A 16,494-nucleotide genomic window follows, 5' to 3' on the forward strand; every position below is an offset into this window, starting at 1 on the left:
TTAGAGAATGAAGGACAAACAACAACTTAGTACACTGCTTTGCACATAGTAAGCGCTTAATAAATACTTTCTCATTCATTCATTCATCTCTTACCTCCACTACATAACAGAAACATCTTTGTTTAAGCATGTTTCTTTGATGACATCCTATACACTGCATAATTATTTATTTATATATGCACATATATATATAATATACATATATATAATATACTGCATAATTCCTTGTTAGTAATATATTGCAACCTAACCCTGCCTACCAGCTATCTCTCCATTACCTTGTGGGTGTTCTTAACTTTAATTCTTTGCAGTCTGTAGCATTCCATGACTTGTAGATATATAAAATCATCAAAACATTGCTGTTAAAAGATGAATGTTTATTTCAGGAAGAACCTTGGGCTCATTTAAAAAAAATTTGCACACATTCCTAAAGGCACACCAACTTATTCTCTTCTTTCTATTCAATCTTGAAATCAATTCATTGTCCATTTACAATGTCTGTCTAAGATAATCTATACTGATGGATGAACTCTGTAGGTGGTCATCCAACCCTTAATAAATGTTTGCTCAATTATGGAATTAAGATTATAATCATCAAAGAAATGGTGTAAAACAAGCTTTAGTGGTGCTGTGGCAATGTGATATGATGTCTGTATTGAAACATAGAATTTTAGAGTTGGAAAATATCTTACTTATCTCTTCCATCTTATCTGTGCTCTTCATCTTATTGATACAAAAAGAGGCCTGTGTATATGAAGTGGCCACCCAAGGTCATATATGGCAGAACCAGAACTAGAACCAAAGTATTGTGATTTTAAGTTCAAGTAGCTGACATTCCATTGTATTTCATCTTGAATTTTGATATTTCTTCAGAACAAAGTCATATTTCACAAATGAATTTCATTCTAAATGATAAAATTCTAGAAATCTAATTAACTTTTTTCCCTCCCCCGAACAGGATTTTATATTTCTACCCCGACAGGACCAGGAAATAGAAAAGAAAGAGTTCGGCTTTCAAGTCTCCCTTTAGTTCCCTCTTCAGATCCAGTTTGCCTTAGCTTCTGGTAAGTCAAACTTACATTATTTAAAATGTGAATATTAAATTAATGTTGTAGCAAATGAGAAAGCCTTCTGTATTTTCTGATTCAGAGATTTCACTAAGAATATTTTCAAATTGTAACTCTTAAACCCACTATCATTACTGAGTTGTTTCAATCTTGTCTGACTTTTTTTTTTTAACCCCATTTGGGGTTTTCTTGGCAAAGATACTGTAGTAGTTTATCATTTCCTTCTCCATCTCATTTTTTTTGGGTGAGGCAATTAATATTAAGTGACTTGCTCAGGGTCACACAGCTAGTAAGTGTTAAGTGTCTGAGGCCGGATTTGAACTCAGGTCCTCCTAACTCCAGGGCCAGTGCTCTATCCACTGCACCACCTAGCTGTCCCTCCATCTCATTTTAAAGATGAGGAAACTGAGACAAACAGTTAAGTGACTTACCCAGGGTCACATAGCTAGTAAGTGCCTGAGGCCAGATCGAATTAAGTTCTTCCTTACTCCAGGCCCATGCTCTATGTACTGTGCCACCTAGCTTCCCTACCCAAACCTATAGTATAGATTTATTGATTAAGCAACAGTTAAGTGCACGAACAGTAAAATAAGCCCTCCAGGACAATAATCCTTAGACTCATTGTAACGTATTCAATCAGAGCTGGGTAACTGCATTTATTAACTGTATTGTTAAGTTTTTACTCCTTGGTACTAAGGCAAACACTATGTGATAAGGAAAAAATACAAAATGTTTAAATAACTGCCTTCACTTTAAGAAAGGTTCTTTAAAGGTAACACAAAATCAAAGGGAAAGAAATAGGTCCAAGGAAAGATGATGATGATGGTGGTGGTGGTGGTGATTTCATATATGTGGTCTGAGCCATTGAAACGGTAATTTATAAAAAGAAATGTAGTACCCTGGAAAAAATTAATACACTCCAACAACGAGCATATAATTTCCTTTTCACTAGGAAATTTGGCTAATTTTATCATTCACAGGTATAACACTATTTTGGAGAAACTGATGCTTAGTTGCTTATCAGGCCTTGTTTATCCTGTTTCTGAAATCTTAAGCAGAAATACTTGAGATTTGTAAACTTTTCTTACCTTTGAAGATATGTTCTCTAATAATGTTATGAGTTGCACTTTTGTCTAGCATTAATACAATGCATGACCATAGGGACATTCTGAGCCAAGATTTTTTGTGACTACTGCCTACCTTAATCCATCCTCCCTTTTATCATCCCCTCCTCACCTTCTACCTTCCTTTTGGGTAAGATAGATTCCTATACCTAATTAATGCTTGTGTATGTGAGTGTGTGTATGTGTGTATATATGGGTATATATGTATGTATGTGTATATATATGTGTGTATATATGTATGTATATTTTCCCTCTTTGAACCAATTTAGATAAAAGAGGTTCAAGCATTGCTCAACCACCCCCATTTCCTCTCTTCACTATAAAACCTCTTTCTTGCATGTATCTTTCATGTGAGATAATTTTCCACATTCTTCTTCTCTCTTCCGCTTTCTCCCAGGATATCCCTCTTTCTTGGCTATGCATTTTTTTATACCATCCCAACATAATCAACTCACTGCTGCACTCTCTATTTATGTAGAATCCTTTTACTTGCCCTAATAATGATAAAGTTCTTAGGTGTTACAAATTTCATCTTCCCATATAGGAATATAAACAGTTTAATTTTATTGACTCCCTTATGATTTTTCTTTCACGTTTACCTTTTTATGTTTGTCTTGAGTCTTGAGATTTTTGATTCAGCCCTGATCTTTTCATCTGGAATGTTTGAAAGTCCCCTATTTCTTTTGTTAACCTGTAAATTAAGGAAACAATCAATATAAGAGAAATATGGTCTTTAATCCGGGCAGAGGAACTATAGCATATGGCAGCGCAAAACAAGAAGTTAGGGATACCTAAAGATGGGAATTGAGGACAGGGTTTTTATGGTGTAACAGAACAAAAGGGAACCAAAAGAATGCTCCAGAGGCACATACTAACTACTTAATGTAAATGAACCTTTAACAAAAGAAACCATAAAACTGCTCCTGAGTTAAGTATAGATGCTACTTCACTCTAAATAGAAACTGCTTAATGTAGGTGGACCCTTTTACATAATAACATGAAGTCCAGGGAGTAAGGAGGTAGGGGATCATTTTGCTTGGGGCAAGGTCCATAAGTCCACGAAGAGTCTGGAATTGACAAAGACCCAGTCAACTGCAGGCAATTCATCTGCCTGGGTAGGGGATCAGTCAGTTCTTAGTAAATTTGTAATTATCACTTTAAATATCCATTTTTATTCCTTGAAGGATAATACTCAGTTTTACTGGGTAGGTGATTCTTGGTTGTAATCCTAGCTCCTTTGCCTTCTGTAATATCATATTCCAAGCTCTCTGCTCCTTTAACTGAAAGCTGTTAAATCTTACATCATCCTGGCTATGACTCCATGGTATTCGAATGTTTTCTTTCTGACTGCTTGAAGTTTTTTCTCTTTGACCTAGAAGCTCTAGAATTTGGCTGTCATATTCCTGAGAGTTTTCTTTTGACGATCTCTTTCAAGTGGTGATTGGGAGAACCCAGTTGAGTCTCTCTGCCTTTTTTACTCCATTTCCACTTTTCTAAGGATAACAAAACTTTTGTTTCTAATCTAGGTATTTCATGTATGGTGAAAATGTATACCGTTTAAGCATTAACATCAGCAGCAAATATGATGTGGAAAAGATGATTTTTCATAAAGAAGGAAATTATGGTGAAACTTGGAACTATGGACAAGTAACAATAAATGAAAAAGTTGAATTTGAGGTTGGTGAAGATGCTACCTACATTTTCAAGTAGTAGAGAGCCTTATTACTATGATTTCTATTACTTTTTATTTTCTTTAGCCAAGTTACTCTGCTATCCTATATATCCTATATATTTATATCCAACAAATTTGTTCCAAAATTTCAGATCTAAGGCAGCCATTGTCTAAAATCTGCTCCTACTTTAGGGTAGTATGAGGGAAGAAGAAAAGTCCTATGAACCTTGTAAGATGAGCTAGTCATGTGAAATTCTTTGACTTGTTAGTGTTCATTTATAAATATGAAGTCCATCCAACTGTTCAACCTTATATTAGTGACTTATACTTCCAAGAAACCTATTCCAAAAATACTGAAAGAGGAGAGGTGTTCAAGTCACTTACCTACCCCTAGGGCTAGACCTAAGGAAACTGATGAAATTAGTGACAAATACTAAAAATTTGCCTGATTGCCTCAGCCCCTACATTCAGCCTCTCTTGACTGTTCCCCGCTATTTTAAGGGAAAATATTCAATTGAAAAAGCTTCATATAATGTCATTTCAACATTCCCTAGATGTACCTAAAGGAGTCAAATTTTGTCTTTGTTTCCCTCTGAACTTCCTATTTTATTCTGTTTCTTTGAAATCCTTCATTGATGCTCATACTCTTTCTTGTTCCTGTCCCCTTATTATTATCCCCATCTTCCCTTCATTCTCCTTTGCAAAAGACTAATGACAACACAAAAAGTCTCGAAGTCAATAAACCTAGTCAAGCAAAATAATATATGTCTTGGGGCAGCTAGGTAGCGTAGTGGATAGAGCACCAGCCCCGGAGTCAGGAGGACCTGAGTTCAAATCCAGCCTCAGACACTTAACACTTACTGGCTGTGTGACCCTGGGCAAGTCACTTAACCCCAATTGCCTTACCTAGATATAGATATAGATATAGATATAGATATAGATATAGATATAGATATAGATATAGATATAGATATAGATATAGATATAGATATAGATATAGATATAGATATAGATATAGATATAGATATAGATATAGATATAGATATAGATATAGATATAGATATAGATATAGATATAGATATAGATGTCTTGTTCTTCACCTTTCATCCATCACCAGTCTGCCAAGAGGTGAGAATCATGTTTCATCTTCTGTCCCTTAGAGTCATGATTAGTCATTTTATTAGTTACAAAATCTTTCCAAGTTTTTAAAAATTTTATATTATTGTAGTCATTATATAAATGGTTCTCCTCTTCTGCTTACTTCATTTTGTGTCAGTTCAAATTCCCAAATCTTCTCAGTTTTTTTTTCCTGAATCTGTCCTTTTTTATCATATTTTATGGTACAATCATTTTCTATTACATTCATATACCATAATTTGTCTATGTGTTCCTCAACTGATGAGCACAACTTAGTTTCCAGTTCTTTGTTACAACAAAAAAGTGTGCTATGAATACATGCATCCCTTCTCTTCTTAACATTAACTTTCCAGGGTATAAGAGTGTAATAGAGTTTAATTTTTTAAATAACAGTCTAGAGAGAAAGCACTTATGAAAAATATTAATTTCAAATTTAATGGCTAAAATTTATAAAACATGATAAAATATATTCTGGATAAAACCCAATCTTTAACGGAAAAGTGATCAAAGGAAATTTTTACAGGAAAGAAAGGAATGTGATCTTTGGAGCTTCAAGGCAGTAGCTATTGCCAATAACGCTGATAGGGACTCCAGCTTCTCTCTCTCTCAAAAGCTTGTTGTAAACGTACAAAAGCAGAACACGATTAGACTTCTTGACCATTATTTGTAAATCGTCTCTCATACCACAGATCTGGCAGACCCATCAGGAGTAAGAGCAAGAAAGCCTATTGGCCAGATGAGGAGTGGGTGTAGCAAAAGAGTGTAGCTTCCAGGCCACAGATTAGCTGAATATTTTTCCTTGTGTATATATGTTGTAGTCCCCTATTCTTTATGTATTCTTGGGAAGAATCTTGCTGTGCTAAGTGGAAATCTCCCAAAGGCACATCATGAACCAAAGTGTTCAATTACATAATGCTTTGTCACAAGGTCGTCTGCATCCCTGATAATACATATTGGATCCTTGTTGACTTTTAGCTAAATTGATAAATAAATATCTTAATGTTCTAATGGGAAAAAACTGAAGCACCTTTATCCCCACCCAGATAACATGTGTGTATTTAGCAATATAAGTCTAGCTTCTCAAAGATAATGTCCCTGCCTTTTCCCTTTGATGTTGGGATTTTCAGACTTTAGGAGGAGTGAGTGGCATTGTAGAAGCTGAGTAGGGTAGCTTGGTCAGGCAGGTGGAGTATTATAATAACTTCACCCACACTGTAGCTAGTTAACTACTCAATCTGTGAATAAAGCCATTCTTGCCTGTCTCTAGAATCGTAACGGTTATACTGCAGATTGAGCTATTTGTTATTAAATCTAGAAATATCTTCTCTACCTTCTGACTTATTAACTATTTTCAGGTTCTCTTTGATGCTTATAAAAATGGACTCATGAGTGACATAGCATTGGATGACATTAGCCTAGCAAGTGGGATTTGCAATAAGAGTATATATCCAGAACCAACCCTTGTACCAACTCTACCACCAGAGCTTCCTAGTAAGTATCCCTACAGGACGTACTTTTCCCCATGTTTCTAATGTTGACATTTTCATGTTAGATTCTGAGTTTGAGTTAATATTTTCCATTTAAACTAGTTAATAATTTGTATAAAGAAAAAGATTTTTAAGATGACCTACAATTCATGCCTCTCTTAAGGAAGCTAAAATCTTATTTTGCTTATTTGCTTGACATATTTCAGAAGGCATAAGGTAATGTACGAAGTTCTGGACTTTGAGACAGGATTCAAATTCTGTCTCTAATGTGACCATTAGTAAGTCACATAATTTCTCAGACTACTAGCTCCCTGTCTTATGTGGTTTGTGATTTGCATTGATGAAAAGAATCTCTATATCTGTGAAATTATAGATTCCTAAAGTATTTTTGAATCACACTGCTAAACTTGCAGACCCCTAAAGTCTTCAGATCCTTTTTCAGGTTAATTTATCTATCTAGCCACATCTTCTTCATCTTCTACTTGTGAAGTTTATTTTTTTAAACTAAGTGTAAAATGTTATTTTTATCCCTGTTAAATAATTTTCACCTTAATAACGAAAAAGCAAGAAATCTTTTTCATCAATCCCAAAGTTCAAGTCATTAATGTAGCATGCCTTTAATTACTTGATATATCCTAGAAAAAAAATTAAGCTAACTCCTTCTGTGCATATTTAAAAGGGATTTCTTTTTGTTAAAGCTGAAATGCTTTAAAACTTTTTTCATCTAAAAAAAGGACACATTTACGAAGATGATACAGTAAATGCAGAGACATGCTCACATATCAGATTATGCAGTCAGATAGACTTAATACAAGCAATATGCTGGAAGTAAAATTTCCATAACTTCTTGGCAAAAGATTTTCTGCATCATCTTGTGAATGCCTATCAGCAGAGTAAGTAATTAATTGTAGCATAAATATTAAAGAAAATAGCTCCAGGGAAAAGTCAAATGGAGGCATTTAGCATTAGTAAACTCCAGCAACCCCCTGAACCTGTCAAGTACCTTAATTTAACTCTTTCCCCAGCTATCAGAAGCATATCTAAAGATAGTGAATAACCAAAATATCCCAAGTGATACTTCATGAGCCTTGGTTGGAACAAATATAAGTTTTCCTTTATGGCTAGACCACCATTAAAGTAAATGGTATCATCATAATTAGAATTGTAGATAAGTGATTTTGCCACATTTTTCCAGTGATTTGTTTCTAAAAAGCTACCTGTACAACTTGTTAAACCAATGATATGATAACATGAATTCAAGATTCATCTCAAAAATACTTATTAAATTTTTTAAAACCAGTGATCTACTTGAGGCTATTACATTTATCAGAAAAGTATCCAGAGAATTGACTGTTTTAATAAGCTGATGAATACCATTAAAGCTAATTATCTCACTCTGGATTGTCAGTATCTCAGGCTATTTACTTCCATATATGTGATAAATATACATTTGAAGTATATAACTCCTAGCACCTCTTTAGACTTCTACCTATAAACCAGAAAATGTATTCCTCATTTGTCGCATGTTCTCAAATAATGATAAAGCATGGTTATATATTACATCAGGTGGGTTTTTTAATGGCAATAGTTCATAAGAGTCTCATTTATTTATAAGATAGACATTTTTATCTTCAATTTGGCAATAGCATAGTATATATGTGTTTTTCCTGCCCTCAAATACCTTATTTTTTAATGGAACTCAACCAGGACAGATATATGTGTATCCCCTTATCTGCAGAGGGACTGATTTTCAAGTGTAGATTTTTTTTCTAGATGGAAGGAGACCCTCAAGGATCATAGCAGGCAAGAGCTGCATGGGTTTCAGGAACCCCCAAGAACTTTTGAGCTTCACACTACGTAGAAGAATGCAGGGGGGGGGGAGGAACAAAATTGCTAGTGAAGGATAATGTTACCCAGAACTGAATGTAATCATGAACAATTGGAGCATTGTTTAGCTCACAGGATCTACTTAAGCAGTAACCTGCCAAAGGAGAATTCCTTGTTTGAATATACCTTGTTGTGGGGCAGCTAGGTGGTGCAATGGATAGAGCACCAGGCCTGGAGTCAGGAGTACCTGAGTTCAAATCCGGCCTCAGACACTTAACACTTACTAGCTGTGTGACCCTGGGCAAGTTACTTAACCCCAATTGCCTCACCAAAAAAAAAAAAATTGAATATACCTTGTTGCTCTGTAGGACCTGGTAAATTTATTCATTATCTGTTTCCACTCCCTTTCTCCCTTCTCATTTCTGCCTGGTGAACTAGCATCAGTGACCCTCAGGAGTTAACCTATTCTCTTTAAACCTTGTTTATCTGTTGTCTATATCTTTATGATGGGTTTTGTCCCCAAATAAAGATTAACTAAATTTTATTGCATTCTGAGTGAATGTAGCTGGAGAGAGGATGAAAGGGAACCTATGATAACAATTGCCCTAGACTTTAAAGAGGAAAAAATATACAAGGTTATATTAAGTGTATTCTCTCTCCGGAGTCACAGAGGGAACTTCAAGGGAAAATTGTCCTGGGGAAAAGAAATTATTGATCAGGGTCTTTTTTCTGCTTGGAAGTATATACATTTTCTTTTCTTTTTTTTTTTTTTTTTTTGCGGGGCAATGAGGGTTAAGTGACTTGCCCAGGGTCACACAGCTAGTAAGTGTCAAGTGTCTGAGGCCGGATTTGAACTCAGGTACTCCTGAATCCAGGGCTGGTGCTTTATCCACTGCGCCACTTAGCTGCCCCCTACTTTCTTATTCTTAACTGTTATTGCTAAATTGGTTCTGAAAATTTTCTCTTTCAAAGAATTACTCACCCACACATTCCAATCAGAATTTAAATAAAAGTTTTTTATAATTTCTCACACAGAAATATGGCCGGGAGAAGAAGTCTAAACTTCAACTCCCGGGGAGGAACAGATTTATGGCATGTTCCTCAATCAGTCAGCACATATAGGTATGACTTGGAGAAGAAGTCTAAACTTCAACTCCCCGAACAAAGGAGAAGATGACAATTTTATAGAGGAGAGAAGGGGGTGGGGGGAGAGACTTAGGACTGAAAAGTTACAACAGTTTGGAAAATGATGCTAGCTATTGGGATACATGAATAATAAAAATTCCACATTTCTAACTTGAGATTATTATCACTACCTGGTCCTAATCACATAGCAAACACGACTGGCTCCCAACTAAGCTCATGCTGTAAATTCAAGGCTCCCAGCTTTCAAGGTGTCTCTGACATGTTTGCTTTATTATCTGTTTGACTAACCACCACTTGGTCAATTAACTACTCTGCTTCTCCAAGGAAAGAGTAATCTCTAACTGGCCTCAGCAAGCTGATCAACCATATTTCTCCAAGGTCAGAGTTTCCCGCTCAGGGCCAGAGCATCCCTAACTGGGCCTAGGGCTACCAGGCTGCTACTACATTAACCCTGGCATTTTTTTCAAATTTTATTTGTGTTTTTATCTGTGAGTTAACTTTCATTGGGCAGACCCACCCTACTATTTCATTTTTTCTGAATATCAATGCTTACTAAGTATGAGTGAACTGGACAAATTATTTGATAAGTTATGAATTACTTTTTGTACAATGGGTAAATATTTTGAATATTTGACAGTGATATTTAGAACACACTCTCCTCTACAAATGCTGATATTCATAAGGGAGTAATATTGTTGAGAGTAGACCTAAGTGTGAGAATGAAGATATTATAAATGTTTTGAAGCATTATGGGAAAGTTTGGAATAATCCATGTAGAGAGACCAAAAACATTAAACACTTAACATGTGCTATATATGTTACAGTCCTAATAGTAACTCCTATAATATTCCAAAGTATAGATAGGAAATGGCACATTAGTTTGTTCTATGATCCTCTGTAGTGGTAGAGGACTTATATAATAAGCATGTGCTACTACTAAATGAAGATGACAACAAAGCATAGCATGTGAGGTCCAACTTTGGAACTACATTTGGGTTATTAAAAATAGTTAGCATTTATGTAACACTTTAATATTTGAAAAATGCTCTACATATATTCTTATTTGGTCCTCGCAATGATTCTGGGAAATAAGTACCATTACTATTTCCATTTTACAGATGAGGGTATTGAGGCAGACAGGTTAAGTGACTTTCACAGAATCACGAAGTGAGTAAATATGTGAGACAGGATTGGAACTCAGGTCTTTCTGACTATAGGTGCACTGTCCCACCTAGCTACCTCTTTTTTTTTTTTTTTACAATTTTTTTCTTTTTTTTAATTTAGAATTCTATTTTCCCACAATTACATTTAAAAAACATTTTAAAACTTTGTGTTCCAAATTCTCTTCCTTCTTCCCTCTTCACCCCTCCCTTTAAGAAGGCAAGCAATTCAATACAAGTTATATATGTGTAGTCATGCAAAACATTTCCACATAAGTCACCACCTAACTAACTCTTAACAGAAGGGTAGGTGGACATCCATGGAGGAGTAGTGTCCCTGTGTCAGGTAGCAGAGTAGTGTTAAGGAAGCAATGCAAGTATAAGCCTACTATGTCAGTGAGAGAAAGATCACAAATACATCATTGAGAGGCTCAGAAGGGTTCGTGCTAGTGCTCCTATGTCATATGCAGAAAACTTTTATGAATAAGAGAAAAGGGAGAGATCCACTGGATCAGACAGAGATGCCTTACCTGATTGGACTCATAGGATTAGATATCGTCATGGCCAAAATTAGAAACTTTCTTAGGAAAGGAGCCATGCCCTCCTCAGAAACCTGGATTACACAGTTGTCAATTGCATTAAATAATTGGAGGACTTCTGATACCATTTAGAAGAAGAGGTAATGGTGACCCTAAGTGGAAAAGTTTGGGTACTTTGGTGGGGCAAGAGGGGAAACTGATAGTTGCCAACCCAGATATGACATCACCACCTTCTTGAAAACAAACAAAACAAACAAAAACTTGAAAAATGTTTTGGTGATGGTGAAAGGTCCAAGTAAATATAGTATAAATGTATGACTTCTGCATTTAAATAGCCATGTGACTGTAGTATTTGTGGACATCAAATTATAGAGACTGGTGGAGATAAGGGCAGTAAACCCAAAGAGAAGAATGATATCAAATTCAAATGAGTGTGCAAGGCTTGCAAAACAGTGAATCAATAAGGGTAGATTTTAATGAGATACCTTAAGTGGAACCCACATAGTTTTAAAGAGTCATTAGAATCCATGGAGAAGAGGTCCAGTGGTGTTCTGAAGGAATCCCCCTAGGAAAGCTCACCCAACTGGTTCAACCAATGAAATGGTACTAGAGATATTTGACTTTGGAGCATCACCCATAGAGATGGTACCAAAGAAGAGTGAGAAATTAATATATGTGTATATTCTTGATATATGTGTGTGTACTCAATTTTGCCCAAAACAACAACCACAACAACAATGTGTACTGCTGCACTATATCAAGAGTTCAAGATACCCCGGATTGCCTCGTTAGATAGCTAGTGGTTTTCTGTTTTGGACATATGCATTGAGCATTCTGAAATTTGTATTTCTGGCCATACTGGATTTTTTTTTCAGTTTGAAGGTATGTATCAAGGTATCTCAGGAGCACCTTCCATCTTCCAAAAATTGACAGAGAAAGTAGTTAAAGATATAAATTATTTGCAAGTGTCAGTGTACCTTGATGAAATCATTGTATTTGGGAAACTTTGTAAGAACATGAGGAAAGACCAATGAAAGTCCTTGGATTGGCTAAAGAAAAATGGCTTAAAATTTCAATTAAAAAGTGTTAGTTTTGTGTACCCTCAAGTATGTGGTCAAATTGTCTCACAACAACATGTAAGCATAGACCCAGAGGAGATATGTGCTTCTGATTCAACCATATTCAAAAGAGTCTTTAGGACCTAGGCTCTTTTCTCATATTTGGTAGTTATTATTTTTAAAAAGTTTTAAAAACTCTACTGCTATTGTTAAGACACTGAATGACCTCAATCAAGCTGGTTTGAATAAAAAGACATAGAAGCCTAAAAACAAGAAATGCAAAATTGTCTTAAAACTAAAAGAACCAGGCTTTTGAATCATATGAGCAACAAGATGGAGGCTTAGACATTTTCCTCTGATCCCCATAACCTTTCAAACTTCTACAAAACATAAATTATAAACAAAATATAAAGCAACTTTAGCTGTCTAAATGATCTAAAATACCTAAAATCCAAAAGAATGTAAACCACCCCCCAAACCACTAAACTCACCCATATCACCCTTCCCCCAAATCCCATAGGACTGGTAGAGAGGCAGATACAATCCCTTCAGACCAAAAGCCAGACTTGTAGCACCAAGGCCACATCTTTGTAGCACCAGCACTGCAAAGTTCTGAATTGAGGAATAAAGGGAGTCAGATAGTCCATGAGAATAGGATACCATCTTTTGGGGACTATGTAGCACTCCACCAAGCCTGAAAGAAAGAGAACAACCTTCATCTGGGGCCAGTTTTAATCCGCCAAAAATATCTGGGGGAAGAGACCTAAGCTGATGAACTATGAGTTGCTCAGTGTGGGAGGAGGTTGAGAGACTAGGTCCAACCCCCAAAGAAACCACAATCAGAGGGGAGAGAGTCAGGAAATGAGGGGTTAAAAGACTGAAATTACTAAAGTTTTCAGGAAGAAGAAAACTCAAAGATATCTGGAAATAAACAGATATGAGTGACTAACAACGGAAATAAGGCTTCCAGATCTAGTAAATGAGTTTGATCAGCTATGAATAAATACTGAAAAACAAAGGAAAATGTTCCAGTACTTGAGCTAGAGACTCCTTTGGAATTTCAGAAAATGGGACTGCAACATACTACTCCTGTGTGGTTCAAAAGAAAAATGAGAATTGTGAGAGCAGAATTTAAGGATTTGTGCAAGAAAAATAATGGACAGAATAGAAAAACTGGAATCTGCAATAATAAGTCTCACCAAAGTAACAAAAGGAAGAAGAATAGATTGGGAATACAAATACACAGAAGTGGAGGACAATCTGGAAGAAAAGAAGCCAAAAACAAGAACATTAAAAGAAAATTTGCTCACTATGCACAAAAAACACAGTAAACTCTAAGGATTAGAGGTCTCCCAGAAGAACTTTATAGGACATAAAACCACATAAAAAAGGAAATAATAGATGTGAACTGCTCAGAACTTCTGAATATAGAAAAATGAAATTCCAAATGGAAGGAATTTACAGATCACCTCTAGGAAATAAAATTTAGGGCTGTACATCAAGTCACATAGTGGTTAAATTTAACAATTCAATTCAGAGACAAGTTCTGCAAGCCACCAGGAGAAAGACCTTCAAATACAAAGAAAAGGCCATTTGAAAATGCAAAAGTATTCTACATCCACTAGAAAATGTAGGATGGAATGGAATAATGTGTTCCAAAGAGCAATGGACCTCACCATGCTGCTCAAATTGACCTATCCTGCAAATCCAAGCTTAAGCACATGGGAAAAAAGATGGATGTTCAATAATAAAGAAGATTTTGAATAATATTCAGAAAGAAAATCAGAACTGAAGTAATTATTTACCTCTCAAAGACCTCAAACAACAGAAATGAAGGGTGAATGAATAAATGTATCAGACAAGGGCAGCAATAGCAAAAGAATGATAGCAGAATGACCAATAGGAAATGCCATTATAGATAATAAGACAAGGATGAAGAAGGAAATCTGTCAGAGGTAACAGTGAAGAAGTGGACAGAGGATATTATGGACAGAACCTTGTGACACCCTGCCTATTTGTGGGGAGAGGGGGCTACATTGTAACATGGAAAGGTACATGAAAGGGGGAGAGAAATAGAGGATAGAAAAGTGTATCTGATATGCTGGAGGCAAGTCAAAGGCTGACAATGAGAAGAAAGTGACTTCCATGGTCTCAGAAAGAGAAGAGTCTACAGGGCAGTGGGTGAGAATGAGGGATGAAGGATTGGAAAGGGGTGAAAGTATAGAGGCTTTACTTTATTTGTTATTAGGATGGAATTGTACAGAAATACAAAGAAAGACACGTGATGGCTCTACTGAAGTTTTGTCCTGATCTCAGTGTCCTTAGTATGTTTATGAGGATGTGGTTGAAATGTTCAGGTTGTGCATCCCTTGAGGGTGGTAAAGAATTGTTCTAGACTTCTCAACATTTCCTCAGCACGCTCAGATGCCTCTCTCCTCTGATTGGAGGGTTACAGGTCAAAGTAATAAACTCTTCCCAAAACCTCCCTTCGTAGAGAACTCGGAATTTTCCAACTGGCTTCATTTATCATAATTTTCTCTGCTTGGTTTTGACTTTATGGACACCATGCTTCTATGCAGGATATCCTGTGGTGAATTTCTATCCCCTTATCAGTTTCCCTTTCTATATTCTTCTCTATTAATGGACTTTCTGATTTAAAGGCTATGGACATTTTAATCTCTTTATTGGCATAATTTAAAATTACTTTCCAAAATGGTTTTATCATTTCACAGCTCCATTAATGATGTATTAATGTGCCTATCTTTCCACAACTCCTCCAAACTTACCTGTTGCTATTTTTGGTTGTCATTTTTGCCCACTTGTGGGGTATGAAGTGAAATCTCAAGGTTATTTTGATATGCAATTCTTTAATTATTAGGGATTTTAATTTTTCATGTGGTTTTGAATACTTTGTAGTACTTCTTTTGAGACCCGTTCTTTTATTTTACCATTTATCTATTGGGAAATGGCTATTAGTCATTAGAATTTATAGATATATATATGTGTGTGTGTGTGTGTATACATTTTGTTGTTGTTGTTGTTGAGTTGTTTAAGTTATATCTGACTCTAATCTGTGAGCAGTAGTACGTGCCCCCCCCAGGGACTCAACTGGTCAGCTTCAGTTGGGCAATGCTGCTATTATATCCCTCCTCCTCCTCCTTTTTCCCATATTCCTCCTCTTCTTCCTCTGTCCACATAGGGAGTCACACCCTTACATGTAGGTGTTCTGTCCGAAGGAATATAAATTTTGATCACTTATACTTTGTGAGATATCTTGGGGTTTGGGGGCTAGATTTTCCTCCCACTCGTTTATTCTTTCATTATTGGGTGTTTTTTTTTTAAACTGGAACAATTAACTTTTGTCTCATGTAGTTTTCATTTATGATTTCTTTAAGTATAGCTTTGGAAAACCTGGCTTTCATAAAGCCCATTGGAATTCAAATGGAGCTACTTGATTATACCTTTAAACCCAAATCACTCTGGTTCTCATTGACTGGTTAATGGTAGGTCCCAGACCAAGCATCATTTACTTGTTTGGGTTTTGATGGCTCAGAGTGAATATAAAAAGCAATTGTTTCTGTTCTAGCCAGAAACTCTGAGAGTGTTCCCCACAAAGATTGATTTTTTATTAATGCAAATTAGATCATCTTTTACCTCAATTCATTTTGTGTGTGTGAGGCAATTGGGGTTAAGTGACTTGCCCAAGGTCACACAGCTAGTAAGTATCAAGTGTCTGAGGCCGGATTTGAACTCAGGTCCTCCTGAATCCAGGGCTGGTGCTCGAATCACTGTGCCACATAGCTGCCCTACCTCAATTCTTACCACAGCTTTAATCACTGAAAGATGTTGAGAAACTGAGAAAGACCTTAGCTTAAAAACTGAGACCTGAGAAAGACCTTAGCTTAAAAATGCCATGGTCTTTCACTGCATTCTGACCATCTCCAGTTGTCCTGACTTATCACTTGCCACTGGACTCAGATAACTCTGGAGGAGAAAATGAGGCTGATGACTTTTCACAGCCCAGCCTCACTGAAATCCAATTCACTTGCAAGTCATCACCCTCCTGATGTCATTGGTCCTCTCCTGAAGAATGAACAACAACAATTTCATCAGGAATCTGCTTAAGGAGACAGGATGGAATGGGCTTACTTGCCCATGTATAGGAATTACCCTTACCAAGGAGAAGGTGGGACAGGAATGAAGGAGGAGGGAGGGGAAGCCATGGGAAACTTGAGGAGGAATCCAAGAGGTTTAGAAGAGCTACTGTGATGAGTGTG

General features: G+C 36.2%; 1 protein-coding gene across 1 annotated transcript in view; it reads left to right on the forward strand.

Moving 5' to 3' along the window:
- The window catches only part of TMPRSS15 (transmembrane serine protease 15), a 157,911-nt gene that overhangs the window by 81,394 nt on the left and 60,023 nt on the right, over positions 1-16,494 (forward strand). Inside the window, exons 11-13 of the mRNA XM_043993461.1 lie at positions 959-1,064; positions 3,718-3,868; positions 6,356-6,491. Of these exons, the coding sequence (XP_043849396.1) occupies positions 959-1,064; positions 3,718-3,868; positions 6,356-6,491 (393 nt within the window). The remainder of the gene's footprint in view (positions 1-958; positions 1,065-3,717; positions 3,869-6,355; positions 6,492-16,494) is intronic.

Source organism: Dromiciops gliroides, chromosome 3, assembly GCF_019393635.1.
Source record: "Dromiciops gliroides isolate mDroGli1 chromosome 3, mDroGli1.pri, whole genome shotgun sequence".
NCBI lineage: Eukaryota > Metazoa > Chordata > Mammalia > Microbiotheria > Microbiotheriidae > Dromiciops > Dromiciops gliroides.